This window comes from Eublepharis macularius, chromosome 16, assembly GCF_028583425.1.
Source record: "Eublepharis macularius isolate TG4126 chromosome 16, MPM_Emac_v1.0, whole genome shotgun sequence".
In the NCBI taxonomy this organism is placed as follows: domain Eukaryota; kingdom Metazoa; phylum Chordata; class Lepidosauria; order Squamata; family Eublepharidae; genus Eublepharis; species Eublepharis macularius.
The window spans coordinates 8,941,382-8,958,768 of NC_072805.1; the positions used below are offsets into that span (position 1 = coordinate 8,941,382).

Here is a 17,387-nt window from a genome sequence, read left to right on the forward strand (position 1 = left end):
CTAGGGTGTCTCTTCTTGAGACATGCATCCCTTGACTGTCGCAAGGGAAACCATCTGTGGCAGAGATGAGGGAGCTGGATTGTGGGATGGCATGGCACCTTCGGCATGTGCCGCTTGGCCTTCTTCATGCAATCTCCCATGTTCTTGCCTAGGCATGCTCTTCTCCTGAATGTCATGGGGACGCAGCAGCTCTTGGTGCTGGCTCGCCAGATGCATAACCTGGAGGCCTTCATTCATGTTTCAACTGCCTATGCAAACTGTAACCAGAGGCACATAGAAGAAGTCATCTACCCACCTCCTGTGGAGCCCAAGAAACTTTTCAGTCTTGTGGAGTAAGTTATGGAAACAGCCGTTCTTTCATTTTTTCCCCTTTGTAAGAAAATTGCAAACAAGTCTACAGTTGCCAAAAGTTTGGGTTCCGCGTCAGCTGGGGCTGTTAACTGGAGATTGGGGGCAATGCATGGCGGGGGTGGGATTTGGGGAGAAACTTCACCTAACACGTGTGGTGTACCATAGAGTCTGCCCTCTGAAGTTGCCATCTTCTCCAGGAGAACTGATCTCTGTAAACCAGAGATCAGTTCTGGAAGAACTCCAGGGCCTACCTGAAGGTTGAGAAACCTGGCAACCCTACTGTATTACATTCTCTGGGTATTTATTTTAACTCTGTACTTTAATAAAAATTTGCCCTTGCTGCGTAAATTTGCATCCCACAGATTCTTCTCTGTGGTCAATGTGGTCTTAAACACTGTTACGTATTCTACAAATCCATTCATCAGTTCACAGCACAGTTCTCTGCTTCCAGCACCTAGTCACCAGCAACCTGTCATTCCTTAACCAGGCAACATATTCCTTCTTTGGTAAGTTAGACATACTCTCCCAAAAGAAACCGTATATTTTCAGTGTGCTACATATCATCTTCCAGTGGGCTTGTGCCATTGCACGCTCCCACCACATAGGGAGGTACCTTTCCATCTCTTGATGAGGTAAATGGGATTTCTGGTAGAGGGATATCAAGGCTTCCTTCAAACACTCTCATTGTGAATACACGACCACATGGATTTGGCCCATCCCATGGTTCTCAGTCCTTCCCATCTCCTTTGTTCTTGGCATGGTGATACAAATGTATGTGAAAAGGGAGTTTGGCTGTGTAGAGAGAAGCCACCCCCTCCGGAGCAATCTCTGCCAGCTCTGTCTTTCAGAACTATGCTTTGCATCTCCCGAAACGTGAAAAACACATGTCAGAAGTATTGTGTAGAGAGACTCTCAGTCTGCATGTACATATGTACACTTGTTTATAAGAAAGAGCCAACACACGCTCACTCTGCATATGACATTGGGAATGTGGGGTTTAAAGAACATGTGTTCAGTGTAACATGAGAATTATACTGCAAAATCAAGTGTACAGTGTACACAGATTTGTGTGTGCATTCACGGTAATTTGTGAACAAAAACAGAGAGAGGATCCTTGTTGGCCGCGTGACTTCCTCCTTCCGTTGTGGTGCAGAAAAGAGGTGCTGGTGAGGCCTGTCACAACACACTCCTCCCTTGCTGAGCTCCCCTAACTGCTTGCCCTGGGCTTCTGAAACTGGCCCTTCTAAGACTTCTACCCACCAAGGCTCACTTGCTGGTTCCCAGAGTTACAAGCAGGCCTTTGTGGTCCTCTGGCTCCCTCAGCTGGGGCTCCACTGGGGTTCCATCACATCTAGCCTGGCTTTTACGTCAATCAAGCCAACAGTGCCCACCACCCACCACCCCCATCAATGGGCCTCTTGTGGCTTGACCCTGGACAAACACATTTCCAACTTTGTGTTTGCCACTTAACATACATTTGGTGGTGGGTGAGTGGGATGCTTAACCCTTTCCCTGCTTACGGCTTTTCTCCTTCCTCCACTCACTTTTCCTTTAGCCCAAAGGTCAGCAATCTTTTCTAATGAAAGAGCTGAGTTGTATCAAGATTCAGGGACAAAGATCAACAAAGAACCACAAAAAACAAAGCCTATTTGCCTAACTGCAACTATACAGATTACTGATAATGGACATGTTGACTAATCGTCATAAAGCAAGACTTGGGTCTAGTAGCAACTTAGAGACCAACTAGATTTCCAGGGTATGAGCTTTCAAGAATCAAAGCTCCCTTACTGATTGTCAGACTTATCTACTTGGCTCCAGACTTATCTACATGACTTATCTACATGGCTCCAGACTTATCTACATGACTTATCTACTTGGCTCCAGACTTATCTACATGACTTATCTACATGGCTCCAGACTTATCTACATGACTTATCTACTTGGCTCCAGACTTATCTACATGACTTATCTACTTGGCTCCAGACTTATCTACATGACTTATCTACATGGCTCCAGACTTATCTACATGACTTATCTACTTGGCTCCAGACTTATCTACATGACTTATCTACTTGGCTCCAGACTTATCTACATGACTTATCTACTTGGCTCCAGACTTATCTACATGACTTATCTACTTGGCTCCAGACTTATCTACATGACTTATCTACTTGGCTCCAGACTTATCTACATGACTTATCTACATGGCTCCAGACTTATCTACATGACTTATCTACTTGGCTCCAGACTTATCTACATGACTTATCTACTTGGCTCCAGACTTATCTACATGACTTATCTACATGGCTCCAGACTTATCTACATGACTTATCTACTTGGCTCCAGACTTATCTACATGACTTATCTACTTGGCTCCAGACTTATCTACATGACTTATCTACATGGCTCCAGACTTATCTACATGACTTATCTACTTGGCTCCAGACTTATCTACATGACTTATCTACATGGCTCCATGCTCTACGCTGCATCTTCTCAAGGCCCTCTGGCAGAGATTCTCATTTCTGTGATCTGCAACAGAGGTTTCTGGATTTACAGTACTCACTGGATGTAATAAGAAAATGGCTCAGCAAAGCCAGAATGATACCAAGGGATGACATGCTACAAGATAAACCCAAACAGAACAACCACAGGACCCCACTGGTGATCATATATAGTTCCCAGCTCAAACCAGTTCAAAGTATCAATAATAATAATAATAACATTTGATTTATATACCGCCCTTCAGGACAACTTAATGCCCACTCAGAGCGGTTTACAAAGTGTTATTATTACCCCACAACAATCACCCTGTGAGGTGGGTGGGGCTGAGAGAGCTCCAGAGAACTGTGACTCGCCCAAGGTCACCCAGCTGGCTTTGTGGAGGAGTGGGGAATCAAACCCGGCTCTCCAGATTAGAGTCCCGTGCTCTTAACCACTACACCAAACTGGCACCAATAATGACTTGCAACTTATACTGGGCAATGATACTGCTCTCTCTCAGGCATTGGGATGGAAATCTTTTCCTGGAAATCTAGTTGGTCTCTAAGATGCTACTGGATCCAAATTTTGCTCTTCTACTACTGACCAACATGGCTACCCACCTGAAACGATCATCCATAAAGTTTCTCTAGCCCAAACGCCAGTCATTGTGAGTCCTTTATTAGGAAGTGGTGTAGAAAAAGTCTTGCAATAATAATTTTAAAAAATCAATATACAAAGGGTCCTGTGCAATTGTTTTAATATACTGACATAAATTGGTGCATGATTTGCACTTGGATAGCTGGCAGATATTCCCCTTAAAAAAGATGTATTTATCTTTTGCAGCTAGTTGTTGATTGGCTATCAAGATAAGAGTTTCTAGTACTTTCCCATACTACATAGAGGTCATACAGAAGACTACCTAGGATATATCTGATTCAATATATGACAGGGTAAAGTAGCTCCCTGCTTGCCCACTACTCTCCTGCGTATTCCTAATGCCCTCTCAGTTTGAGATTAGGACCCAGCATTTACTGCCAAAGCATGTAGTTCAGTCCTGAGAAACAGAACTGTCAAAGTAATGTTTTACCCATGACAGAAAGGAGCGCATCTCCCGCGCCAAAGGGAACTGACGTCCTTGGGCATACTCTGCAACATTCCAGTTAAAGGCACGCCGGGTTCTCTACTGGTTGCTCTTGCCCTGGGCTGCTCTTTCTTGCTGCCATGTGCCCTCCAAAGCTGATTGCCCTAAACGTGAGATTAAGTGAAACCTTGTTGGATCCAGTAGATTACTCATTTCCTCAGCTGCTGTGGAGAACACCTGGATGTTTGACTTTTGATTTGAAGGGATTAATGTTTGAGGAGAGAAAGGGATTAGCAAAAGGGAGAGAAAATAGAATTCTGGCTATACAGTAACAGGTCAATGTTTCCACTAAAAATGCAAATGGAATAAATTGTATTGTGCAAATGTCATGACTTAATTTGTTTGTAGAAGAGACTGCATGTTCCTAAATGAACATTGGTTGCCCCCCCCCCCCTTTTTACTGCTCTGGTCCTTCGCCTGACTGCTGGCTGTCATGAAAAAGCCTGGCACGTGAAGCTTTTTCGGGCTGAAAGATACAGTGATGGAAAAAAGCTTTAGCTTTTTCATTTCTGCACCTGCTGTTATAATCACAGGAGGGTAGGGAAGTGCATTTGGAAGGTAAAGGACAAAACTCTTACATCTTGAATAGTTGTGTAGCCACACTATGAGTCTCTCTATGCAAGACATCTTACACGAGGACGCTCCAGTGTAGGGAGATGCAATGCTAGCCAGGAAGGGTAGTTTAAAAAGACAGAGCCCAAGGCTTTGTCAAGTTCACCTCTCTACACGAGGGTAGTTTAAAAAGACAGAGTTAGTGGAGATCACTCCTCAGAATGTTTGTTAATTTAACTTTCACCTCTTAGAAGGCTCTGTCAATTTCACCTCCTCTTCAGGGAGATGAAGATGAAATTAACAAACCCTCTGAGGAGTGATCTCCACCGGCTCTGTCTTTTTAAACTACCCTCGTGTAGAGAGGTGAACTTGACAAAGCCTTTGGCTCTGTCTTTCTAAACTACACTTCCCAGCTAACACTGCGTCTTCCTACACTTAAGCATCTGCATGTAAGATGTCTCGTGTAGAGAGACTCTGTGTCATGCAAGAAGTTGCAGCCATGCAGATTCTCTCTGCAGAACAACTATGAAAGATCCGTAAGCCCAAATTTGTCCTCCATTGTATCCACTGGCCAGGGGATCTGTTCTTTTTCTGAACATGCACTCAGTCTATTCATAGGCATCTATCTCCTTATACACAAGGAATTCAGCTTTCTAGCTGTTTACAGAATAGTCTGGAATTAGGATATCTGAAAGACAGCCTTCTCCCCTTGAAATCTGCCTGCTAGTGGAGCTCCTCTTCAGAGTCCTTTTTCTGGACTTTTTCTGTCTTTGGAAGGTAGATAGGGGTCTGCTGAAGAGAGGACCATTTCTTCAGTGCCCCCTGCCCCATTTTGGGGGCTCGCTCCCATGGAATATTCACCAGATACCATCCTAGTTGCCTTTTATGTGCAAGGTAGGGCTTGTCCTGTTTGTTCATGCCTGGAGTGGTCAACCTTTTCTTCGTCTGGTTGGTTTGTTCATGCCAAGGTATGTTGTGGTTTCCCATGCCACTTTAACTAAAGAGCTAATGTGGTGTTTTTTTATTGGATTGTGTTTAATATTTTTTTTAAAAAAAAAGCTGTGTATTGCTTTTAATGGTTGCATCGCAGGGACAGAAATGCAGAACACACATTTTATTACTAAAGCAAATTGAAATGTTCACAAGAAAAGGGTTTTGCAAGGAAGAGTGCTGAAATGTTCCACGTTTGGATTATGATGACTGTTTCTCCACCCTGATGCTCTTTCTTTCCTCCTTGCTGACATGTTTCATGGGGAGTATTGTTTTTGAATCCCTTTAGGTGGATGGATGAGTCCCTCGTTCAAGAGATTACACCCAAGCTGATTGGAGATTGGCCCAATACCTACACGTTCACTAAAGCCTTGACTGAGTATCTCGTTCAGCAAGAGAAGGGTGGCTTAAATGTTGCCATCATCCGACCATCCATCGTGGGAGCCAGCTGGCAGGAACCGTTTCCCGTAAGCACAGCTGCCCTTCTGTTTCTGCCAAGGGCCCTGCAGAATCCATCTGCAGCAGTCGTTTTGCTTCTGGAAGGAAACGGTCATCGCCAAATGACTCACTAATAGAATCTGAAAGGGAGTCTCTCTACACAAGATGGATTACATGAGGATGCTCAAGTGAAGGGAGATGCAACGTTAGCCAGGAAGCTGAGTTTTAAAAGACAGATCAGAACGCTTTGTCAATTTCCCTCCCTACAAAGCCTGCAAAGATCACTCCTCAGGAGGTTTGTTTATTTCCACTCCACTCCCAGAAGGGAAGGTGAAACTAAGAGAGCCTTCCAGGAAGCAAAGAGGAAATAAACAAACCCTCTGCGGAGTGATCTTTGCCGGCTCTAGAGAAGTGAAACTGACAGAGCCTTCCGATCTGTCTTTTTAACTCCCCATCCCGGCTAACATTGCATTTCCTTTCAGTTGAGCATCTTTGTGTGATTCATCTCATGGAGAGAAAATCAGGGAGTGCACTTCTTGGTGCTTCTTGGAGCTAACATAATCACAGGTATTCCTGTGGGGGCCTTCATAGTTAGTCTTGGTGGGAGGGAATGGATAGGTCACTCAAATATCCATTCAAATCCATTATTATCTGGAGGCTTCTTCACACATTATACTTTGTAGTGATACAAGGTGGGAGAAAGTAGCCGCTCCTCAATAGTTTTCTTACCAGAACTTTGCAGTTAATAGCTGAGTCTCCAACAACGTGCAAGGATTAATTTATTTCTTGTTTCTTAGTAACAAGTTTCAAATAACCTGATATTCCAGGATCTTCTAGGAGTGAGATTTCGAACGTTTATTGTAATCCCCCACCCCACCCGAACTAAGCAATAAATTGGACACGTTCTGCAAATGAATATAAAGTTTACTCTGTTGGCACCAACCTCCAGTATGTCTTTTGGAGTAGATAATACATTTTTTAAACCTTGTGATCAGTATCACTGTCCTCATATTAGGGATGGGGTCTGTTGCACAAGAATTCTTCTAGCACAAGAATGTAGCCCATTATGTCCCCCACAGTGCCTTAAGCTCTCTGGATAAGTAGCTCCTGGTGGTCCCCCCAGCCTGAGGGTCATTCAGCTGGCCTTGACTAGGACCAGGGCCTTTTCTGCCCTGGCCTCAGCCTGGTGGAATGCTCTCCCACTGGAGATCCGGGCCCTGCAGGACCTATTACAGTTCCACAGGGCCTGCAAGATGGAGATATTCCGCCAGGCCTTTGATTAGGGGTCAGCTTTGTGTGTCCCCCTTTCTAACAGCTTTGCCCTCCTTTTGCGGCCGCCCTGGATTTACATCTTACCGGTGCCCATGGCTTGTGGTGGGGAAGGCCGAAGCCGCCTCCTCCGGGCCTTCCTGCCCCTCAAATGGCCACAGCATGGCAGCAGCGCAGCGGCCATTTGAGGGGTAGGAAGGCGCGGAGGAGGCGTAGTCCTGCCCCTCAAATGGCCGATGCGCCATAGGCGCGCCATGGCCATTTGAGGGGCAGGAAGGGCCAGAGGAGGCAGCTCCGGCCTTCCCCACCATCCCGCAGGCTCAGGAGGCGGCACGGCGGTGGCAGAGGAGCCAGCTGGCTCCAGGCCACGCTGCCTTGTGCTGCCGCTGGCGCCCAGCTGATGACCCTCCCGCCGCCAGGTAAGTGGGTGGGGGTTGGAGGGGTCTCCCCAGGGGGGTGGGGGGTAGAGGGGTTGCCCCAGGGAGGGTGGTGGTGGTGGTAGGGAGTTTCCCCCCCTCGCTTCACTATGCTGCAAATCTTCACGGATCATACCAAAGCGATTCCCGAACCCCAAATCCAAAGCAGCTTGCTGCTTCGGTTTTGGGGGTATCTCGAAGCGGGAATACCGAATCTCCCCACCCATGCACAGCTCTAGTCCTAGCAATAAAAATATCTTGGGGACAAAAGCGTGCTTTATTGTTCCTGAACATTATTCAGACGTAGACTGGGATCTGAACCAAAATACATTTTTCACAGAGGTTAAAGAAGGATCCTGTGGCAGAAAGGAATGAATAAGGACTACCTTGCTGGACCAGACTAAGGGCTGTCCAATGCAAAGTCAAGGAAGAGTCCACTCTTCCCTGAGTCCTCTTTCCCACATTGATCAGCTTCTGTAGTGATGGTGTGGGTTGTATCTACTGTCCCTCTTCTGACTTCCAGTTGTTCAGCTCATGGTTGGAAACTGAGCCTGTCCATGTACAACTATACTTGCGGATGGTGTTCTCTGTATGATCAGAAATTCTGTCCTCCCCTATCCTTGGATCCCCAGTTGCACAGAGAGAGCCTTTAGAACATGCATGCACAGGCTCATTTCTGGCCTTCAGCTGAATGCATGTGATGCCACACACACACACCGCCAGTTGTTCAAAAAAGGTCTGAAAGGGACTCTTGAGATTTTCAGGCAGCCAAATCCTGTCCCAGACTCCATATTCCAGGTTATTCTGTTTACAGACCTGAGTGTGGCTTGCTTTATTTGTAAACTGAGTTAAAGTACACACCATCTCAAGCCAACAGAAATCTCTGTCTTTGCTTTTATTTTTCTCCCCTCCCCCTCCTCCAGGGTTGGATTGACAACTTCAACGGAACAAGTGGTTTTCTTATTGCGGTATGTATAGCTACAAGTAAGATCGCCTTGTCTGTGTCACATCTCTAGCAGGGTGCAATCACAGGGATGCTGAGTGTGTGGTTGCATCATGCACCACTGTCCACTCAGCGGCCATGTGTTTTCCCATTGCTGAAGCATGCCTTCATTGCCACTCCCTGCCATGCTCCACTGCTGCTGCTGAATTCCTCACCCTCGGGAGAGGCTATGGCTCAGTGGGGAAACATCTTGTTATGCAGAAGGTTCCAAGTCCAACCTCCAGAATTTCCAGTTAAAATATTTCTACCTGAGACCCTGGAAAACCACTGCCACTCTCAGGATTTGGTATAAGGCAGCTTCTTATGTTTATGTACTCAGTGATCCTCACAGAAGAAGCTGATAGACCTCCAGAGAAGGTCTTGAGGCATGAGACTGACTCAGTGGTAGTGTATCTGCTTTGTGCGCCGAAGGCCCCAGGTTCAATCCCAAGTGTCTCCAGTTTTTGCACAGTATTACATCTGGGCCACAAAAATGTGATGCACAAATACTGGATGGGGGATACACTTCTGGGTAGTAGTGTATGTGAAAGATATCTTGGAGTAAGAGTGGACTGTAAACTAAATATGAGCAGTCAGTGTGATGCAGTGGGAAAAAAGGCAAACTCAGTCTTGGGTTGTATCAAAAGGGCCATTGCATTGAAATTGCAGGAGGTCATAGTCCCTCTCTATACTGCATTGGTCAGGCCGCACCTGTAGTACTGTGTGCAGTTCTGGAGGCCTCACTTCAAAAAGGATGTGGAGAAAATTGAGAGGGCGCAGAAGAGAGAGACGAGGATGATCAGGGGTCTGGAGACTCAGGCCTACAAGGAAAGGCTGAGGGCCTTGGGAATGTTTACTTTGGAGAAGAGGAGATTGAGGGGGGACATGATTGCTCTCTTTAAATATTTGAAAGGCTGTCATTTGGAGGCAGGCAGGGAGCTGTTCCAGTTGGCAGCAGAGGATAGGACTCGAAGCAACGGGCTTAAATTACATGCAGAAAGGTACTGGCTGAATATTAGGAAAAACTTTTTCATGGTCAGAGTAGTTCAAAGGTGGAATCAGCTGCCTAGGGAGGTGGTGAGCTCCCCTTCACTGGCAGTTTTCAAGAAGAGGCTGGATGAATATTTGTCAGGGCTGCTTTTGGCTCATCCTGTATTGGGCAGGGGGTTGGACTAGAAGGTCTGTATGGCCCCTTCCAACTCTGAGATTCTGGGATTCTGAGAAGTGCCACATGAACCTCCACTGATGGAGAATCTTGTTTTCCCTAGAACTCCCAAGAACTAACGGGCAATACATCTGAAAGATGTGGAAGAAAGGCAACTTTTTTAAGTTCTGGAAGTTTCATACTTTGGATGATAGCAAAGTTCATCTCGGTTTACACTCTGGTCATATCTACCTAGATTTATAAGCTAAATGGATCTTTCCTTCATTGTTTTTGTGGAGGCAGAAGGCTAAAGTACTAAGGACGAGTAAGAAGGTTCACCTGCAACTCAAGACAGTTGCTGAATGCTCACCTACAAATTCCTTGTAATTTTAAACAAGCAACAAAATAGCAGCCAAGTCTTCTCAGTTCTGGCACGGTCTGTCATTATTTAATTTCATTGTCATTGGTCCAATAGCATTCTGTCCCAGAGCACACCAACTAGTCTTTTCTCCACCCTGCAGGCTGGAAAGGGAATTATACGGACTGTAAAATGCAACCTTGATGCAGTAGCAGATATAGTTCCAGTCGATGTGGCTATTAATCTCATTCTTGCTGCTGGATGGTACACTGCAGTTCACAGGTAAGATTGTGTTCTTGCCTTTGTGTATATATTGTTGAGCTGTGATCTTTTTCTAGGTGCCAACATTCCTTCCCAGTGATAGCTTTCTCTTTTTTTAAATTTTAAAAAAAATCTATATTGAAGGAGCTTAAAGTAAGAATTACCCACTGTCGGTGAATTTCAGTCCCTAGGTTTCTGCAGGCCACGAACAAGCAATATACCCCAACTCAGTAGGCAGCAGAATGATGTCCACAGATTTGAAAGAACATTGCAAGAATCACATGACAGGAAGCTCCAGAGTTGTGACTAGGGGGGTTCACCCCAAAAAGATTCAGGTGTCCTGCTTCAGGTTGTATCAAAAGCATACCTGCATACCAAAGCAGGAAAAACCTAAATCCTGAAGCGTCAAGTAGTTTCAGGATTCGAGTTTTTAAACGGCTTCAGAAAAGTTTGGGTAGCGCTCAAAGCAGCACTTTTTTTGCTTTTTGCAAACAGCAAGAAGAGTGCTGCTTCCAAGCTTCCTGCCGCCTTTTCTTACCCAATGGGAGGGTGGAGAAGGGACCCTTTCCTCCCCCCTCCCATCGGGTAAGAAAAGGCAGCAGGAAGCTTGAAAGCAGCATTTTTCTTGCTGTTTGCAAACAGCAAGAAACGTGCTATGTCTGCTCCCGCTCTCCCCAAAGCGTTTTGAAGTGCTTCGGAAAGCTTTGCTTAAGCTTTGCTGATCCTGCACTGGGCAGGGGGTTGGACTAGATGGTCTGTATGGCCCCTTCCAACTCTATGATTCTAAGTATTTCGTAATCAACTTAGCAATGCTGACACTGATTCGGAAATACCAAATCATTTCGAATCAAGCCTGATTTGAGTCATAAACCCAGATCGGAAATCCAAAGCGCACACCCCTAGTTGTGACCACGCTAGTGGGGAAAAGAGCTTGTGGGACCTCTCCCACAACCAGGGCAAAGGCTAACCAGGGCAAAGGAAGAGAAGAGACAAGAGGAGGGTTTTATGAGGAGAAGCCTCTGAACCTACCTATGCTACAAAGAATTCTCATCACTGAATGAGCTCACCTGACTGTCCTGTTTGTCCTACAGGGGTATATGACAGGAAAGACAGGAGGTGTGCCACCATGTTCCCTATGCATGCATCTTAAAAGCAAGCCCTTCAAAATTGTGTCTCTGCTGGAACTTGCAGTCCCCCAGATGGGGCTCCATACCCCATAACCCATGGGTTAAAGATCAGTACTCTATCACTCCCCAAACACTGCATCCTCCAGAGCCCAGCGTCACTACTGCATGTGGCCAAGTGAATTTACTAGGAAATAAGTTCATCTGTGTTCTGTGGGACTAGCTCCCGAGAAAGACGTCAGTGTCACAGGAGTTGCAAGGACTTTATTTCTGAATAAAAATGCATATACTTGGGAAGGAAAGTTCAGCATCCTTGACCTTAAGGTATTCCTTGAAGGTCACTCCCCCACCCCCCAAGGAAGGCTTCTAGATTCTCTCTGGGCCAGAGCTGCTATTTGCTGTGCTAAGTGAAACATACAGTACAGAAGGAATCATTTTGGTAGGTCTAGCTTTTCTTGTCTGGTTTACTGCTATGTAAAGCCTGTCCTGTGCACCTCATGCGGGCCCAGAAGCTTCCTCCTGCACATAGCTCTTAGGGCCAAGCTACAAGTGATGCCAGATGCACGTTTTTTAATATGTCGGGGATGCAATTTTACCTGGGAACTGCAGTTAAAAACAGCGTTACGTCCCTAGCTCAGGGAGGCAGGGGAGGGGACAGAGCCAGGTGGGATCACTGAAGGAGAGGAACTTTACGATTGTTTTCTTGCAATCTCAACGGAGAGATGAACTACCAGCTCTTCTCCTCCCCTGCCTCCTCTTGCTAGGGACAGGGTCCTGTATTCCTCTTTAAAATCGTTTTCTTGCCATCTGAACAGAGAGAGGAATTTTTTTCTAGGTGCCAGTTTTCCCCACTGAACAGCTTATCTAGTCTGTATGTTTCACTTAGCAGAGCAAACAGCAGCTCTGGGCAGAGGGGCTGTGTTTTTGAGGTAAGGGAGAGGGCACAAGATAAAGAGCCTCCTCCTGAATTTGGGGTGGGAGGGAATTCATTGATTCCCCCAGCCTTTCCTGTCGTTTTGACTTTCAGGGATGTAAAAGTGAAGGGTGCCTCTAATTTTCATTCAGACAAGAAATGGGTATCAAAATTTTGGAATGGCCCTTGTCAACAAAACAAGACTTGGGTTTGGTTTTCTGTCTGCTCTGAAAACACTCTTGCTTTCCTTCCATGTTTGTTTGTTTGTTTCCAGACCTAAATCAATGTTGATATACAACTGCACAACGGGCGGTATCAACCCTTTCTGCTGGGGAGAGATGGGTAAGTTTTTTTGGCTGAGGAATGCCAAGAAGCTGCTGCCATGTGTGGTAAACTCTGTTGGTGCAATTCTTAAAGTTTGTCTGCTCTTGCCATAGTTCAGGGCTTCTGACGTCCCTCTGTGCGTCAAGCAGCCACGCTGTACGTACCAGGTGTCTTCCTTCTTCATGCAGGAACAGAGAAGCATGTGCAAATTGTGTGCAGTGGCTCACCACTGTGTAAGCTCCTGGTTTGCCGTACTGTTGCCTCAGTGCATGAAGGCAGGCAAAGCAGGGTGCATTTGGGGTGTGTGTTTTAGGCTTGCTTTATTTATTTATTTTATTTTATTTATCTCATTTATACTCCGCCTTTCTCACTGAGACTCAAGGTGGATTACATAGGGTGAGATTAATACAATCAGTATCAAGGACATTTCCATACAGTGTTAAGGACATTTCCATAAACAATGCCATAAGGTAAATAAATACAAGTTTACAAAGACATAGCATTAACAAGGATCAAATACAGAGTTGAAGAAATGCTGAAACAGAACATAATCAATTCTGGTACTGACATTAACCAACATGAAGCACAGGTAGTACATAGGAGTACATATTTAAAGCAACAGATAATATGTAAGGCAACATAGAGGTGAAGTCTATGGTCCCTACATCTTATCCTTCCAATATAGCTGCGACTGAGGGCCAAGCTACACATGACGAATGACACTTGAACGGCAAGTGTATTTCTCCCTGTTCACTTGCCCTCCACTCAATCCACTTGCTGTTCAAGTGTCATTCGTCATGTGTAGTTTGGCCCTGAGAGCCCAATTATGCTGTCCTGCACTGAGTGAGCTTACAACTCTGCTTAGGACAGTAGTGCTAGTCCCTTCGGTGTAATCCCTTCAGTACATGGTCAGCCATTTGGGTGGAACAACATTCCAGTGGATTAGGCAATTCCTAATCATGCCAGGGAAAGCCCTCATTTTAGATGGTTCCTCAGATTTGGTATTGCTTATTCACATATGTGACATACGTCCAACTCTGTTCCAAAGGCTTTATCTAGTTTCCAAAGAGGCCTATCAGTTTATAGCTCCGAAAGGTAAAGGATTTCTAGCTGGAGCCAGGAAAAGGGAGCAGTGGAAGGAAGGGGAAACTAGGCTCACAGCAGCTCTGGGGGCACTGGCCAGGACTGTGGTTAAAGATATGATTGTCACAGATCCCTTGACCCCCAGAAAGTTATAGTTAGGTGTAAGGCAATTTCAAGAGGGGGAAGTGTCTTCCCTCCTTTTGTATTAATTTGATACAAGCCCACATGTAATGCACTGGCTAGCTTGTATAACTTATTATTAGACTCTGCAGTTGTATGCATGCATGTAAGACAAATGTGTTTGCAATGTGTGTGTGTGTGAGAAAGAGAGACAGAGTGAGAGATACAACTGTCATATGACAAGTAACCAGGATTGGCTGTGGTTTCCTCTTGATGAATATTTGAAAGAGGTTTGTGAACCTATATTTGCTGCCATGAAGTGTGAAAGCAGCTCAGATGTATCCCAAGTCAAAGGAAATAAGATGTCAAAGGAAATAAGAAATGCAAGAAATGCCTAAAGATTAGATAGAAAAAAATATACGTAACTTAAACATGTGGTATTTCCCAAATATTTTCTGAAATGTAGATTCCCAGAAATAAAAGGTTTCTTACCCATCATTCAAGCTCTGCACAGTAAAAATGCTGAAGTGCTGGAACTTGTGGAACTTGTTTTCTGCCTACTCTGGAACCACATTCCTTGGTTCGTGGATGTTGCTCTCGTCATAACATTTTTAACTGGGTGGCATTTCTAAGATTCCTTTCTAACTGAATGTGCAGGAAAAAAGTGGGGCAGGCATTCCAGAAATAGCTTTGGTATCAAATAGTACAATTCAAGCCACTCTGGTTTTGTTACCAGAAAATGAAGTTATTATATACATTAAAAAGACAAAACAGTAAACTGTGCTGCCTTCATTTGTGGACAGGCCAGAGCTGGAGAGAGTTGAAAGGGGTTTGACAGAAATTCTGCTTCCCGAGGCATATCTCCCATCCCTCGGAGGAAGTTTTTAGAAACAAAAGCCTGCAAACCCAGTTCACCACTCTGAGCAGAGATCCCTCATTTGAACTCCTTTCATTGCGGGGTGGGGGTGGGGTTTGTCTCTCTCCAGTCTTTGGCCTGTTCAGCAGTTTTGTGAGCGGTTAGCCTTTGATCATTGTGTTTCAGAATATCTTCTCAGTCCAATAGGTTCTGTATCTCTGCAAAAGTATCTCTGGAACTCTATAGAACTATGGAGAAGGAACTAGAAGCCCTGTCCCTCCTCTTGGGGAAGGAAGTTGAAGAGCTGGTCAAGTATCTTCCTGCTTAGTTCATTTCCAGTTGCTGCAGAAGCATCCCTTTTGAAGTTCTCTGAGATCTTCTCTCAGAGCTCTGCAAAATTTGCAACTGGGAAGGTTTTTTCCCTTTCTTATCCACCCCTTTAGGATCTTATTTCCCCCTCCCCCCCCATGATAGACTCTTCTCTTGTGCATACACACAATGTGGATGTGTCACGTGCGCTGCCAATGAAACCGGTTTACAGGAATTGCTCATTTAGACTGAGAGCTTGCTGGTACTTACGATTTTGTTTAGGGTTTTGTTTTTAAAAGCACACAGGGCAGTTGGTAACAATTAGAGAACTACAATAATAACATAATTTAAGGTGGCTTTTAAGCACAGCAATCCTGTATTGGCAGTTGGCAGAGGGAAGGGAGAGGCTGTCCCAGCTAGAAGCGCTGGGAGCGCCAGGTGGTGAATGCCATGCATTTCTTTCCTCAAGGCAAGATGGTTTTGATGGGTGAGTGAATTGAAATCTCTGTGGAGATTTCAGGGCTGGTCTCTGCACCATTACCTCTTCCGTCAGCTACTATCGATTCCAATGTTAGAAGATTTTTTGAGGGTTTGAATCCATTCAAAAAACCTAAGCTCAGCTAAATTGGCTGCTAAGTGCTTGGAGATCGACTTTCAGCTCTAGAGCAGAGCTGCACAAATTCTTCAAGTCCCTGAACCTTCTGAAAAACGAAGGAACTGGTTTTATTCTTTTAAACCCCTGTTCCTTCCCACTATGTTAACAGCTTCACCCCGACCCCAGAAATTCCTAGGAAACTTTCTCACACTGCAGTTTTTAGGGTCAGTTATGGCTTCAAGGCCAGTGGCAGTATCTCTTTCCAACTTTGCATCACAACAACTTGAAGCTGCACTGCAACGCTTGGAGTATGTCCTTCAGTTACCACATACAATATTCACTCCAGATTTTTTTCCAAATATACTACCAAAAAAAAGAGGGAGTTGCCTTACATTTGCTTACAAGTTACACCAACATTCATTGAAAAATTTGGGGTGTGTCGTGTGTGCACATAACTAGGGGTATGCAGCTCTGTTTGGAATTCAGATTAAAATTCTGAATTTTGGCTGATTTGGTAAAATTGAAAATCAGGTAACCCAAATTTTTACCGATTTTTTAAAAAAAATCGTAAAATTCAGCCATTTGTTTTCTATGGGAAAATCACTCTGAGAGCTATCTGGTAGGGCGGAGGGGTCCTTTTCCACCCACATTTCAACCTATTTGGTGGGTACATACTCCTGACTGTCCTCTAAAGATCCCCAATGTTTCATGAAGATCAGTCACCAGGGTTCAGTTATATGAGTCCCTAAAGAAGATGCCTATGGGGAAAATATCTGAGGGTTATCTCAGGGCTTCAGTGGAATTTTTGTTGCAAATGACAACACCACTAAATTTCCTGGGGACATACTCCTGACTGTCCTCTAAAGACTCCCTCAAGTTTCAGGAAGATTGGACCCTGAAGGCCAATTCTGTGAGCCCCTGAACAAGGTGCCCCATCTTGCTCTTCTACTGTAGACCAATATGGGTACCCTCCGGAACCAAAGAAAGAAAGAAAGTGATACAGGTTCAAGGGCACTATTGATTTCTCAGATCGGTGCAAAAAAAAAAACCATCTTGCCTGTTGTGACCTACATTTTGGGGCTATTCTTCATTAGAGTTACAAAATCCACAGTCCAGAGGCCTTAAGTAGACCTTACCTAGTGATCTATGACTAGACACTCTCAGATCAATATCTCAGTCTTTTTTTTTTATTTAAACACAGAGCAGAAGATTCTTCTTAAGAATAGGCAAGGAAGGGGATATCTAGGGAACATGTTCATGAAGATATGGATGGTCCCTTCATGTTGACTTTCTTTCACTTCCAATAATACCATGGATACTTCTCAAACTGAAAATTGACCAATGAAAATTGGACCTGCTTGTACCAACCATAGCCATGTCAACAAAACTTCACAACCTTTATCAAGGATAACCATGCCATTGGACTCTCTTTCTCAAAATCACAGATTAAATGTGTGCCGTGATTTTCAGCCTATAAGTCTCATATTTTGGATATACATCCAGCTTGAGTACTTCATCTCACTCTCTCAGTACAGAGGAGTCATTCCAGTGGATTACCTTCTACATGAGTACTTCTCTATGAGATGTTCCTGTGTTGCCAACTGGTTCTGTTTCATCACTTTCGCTAAATCCCATGATTGGCACCATAAGATCTGCTACGTTTTGAATGCATTTTAA

At 44.8% G+C, this 17,387-nt stretch overlaps 1 protein-coding gene across 3 annotated transcripts in view; it reads left to right on the top strand.

Annotated features, from left to right (window-relative positions):
• The window catches only part of FAR2 (fatty acyl-CoA reductase 2), a 145,986-nt gene that overhangs the window by 102,475 nt on the left and 26,124 nt on the right, over nucleotides 1-17,387 (top strand). For all 3 annotated transcript variants that reach the window (XM_055000926.1, XM_055000925.1, XM_055000927.1), the window contains exons 4-8: nucleotides 153-332; nucleotides 5,808-5,985; nucleotides 8,565-8,609; nucleotides 10,289-10,407; nucleotides 12,698-12,765. In XM_055000926.1, coding sequence (XP_054856901.1) covers nucleotides 153-332; nucleotides 5,808-5,985; nucleotides 8,565-8,609; nucleotides 10,289-10,407; nucleotides 12,698-12,765 — 590 coding nt within the window. The remainder of the gene's footprint in view (nucleotides 1-152; nucleotides 333-5,807; nucleotides 5,986-8,564; nucleotides 8,610-10,288; nucleotides 10,408-12,697; nucleotides 12,766-17,387) is intronic.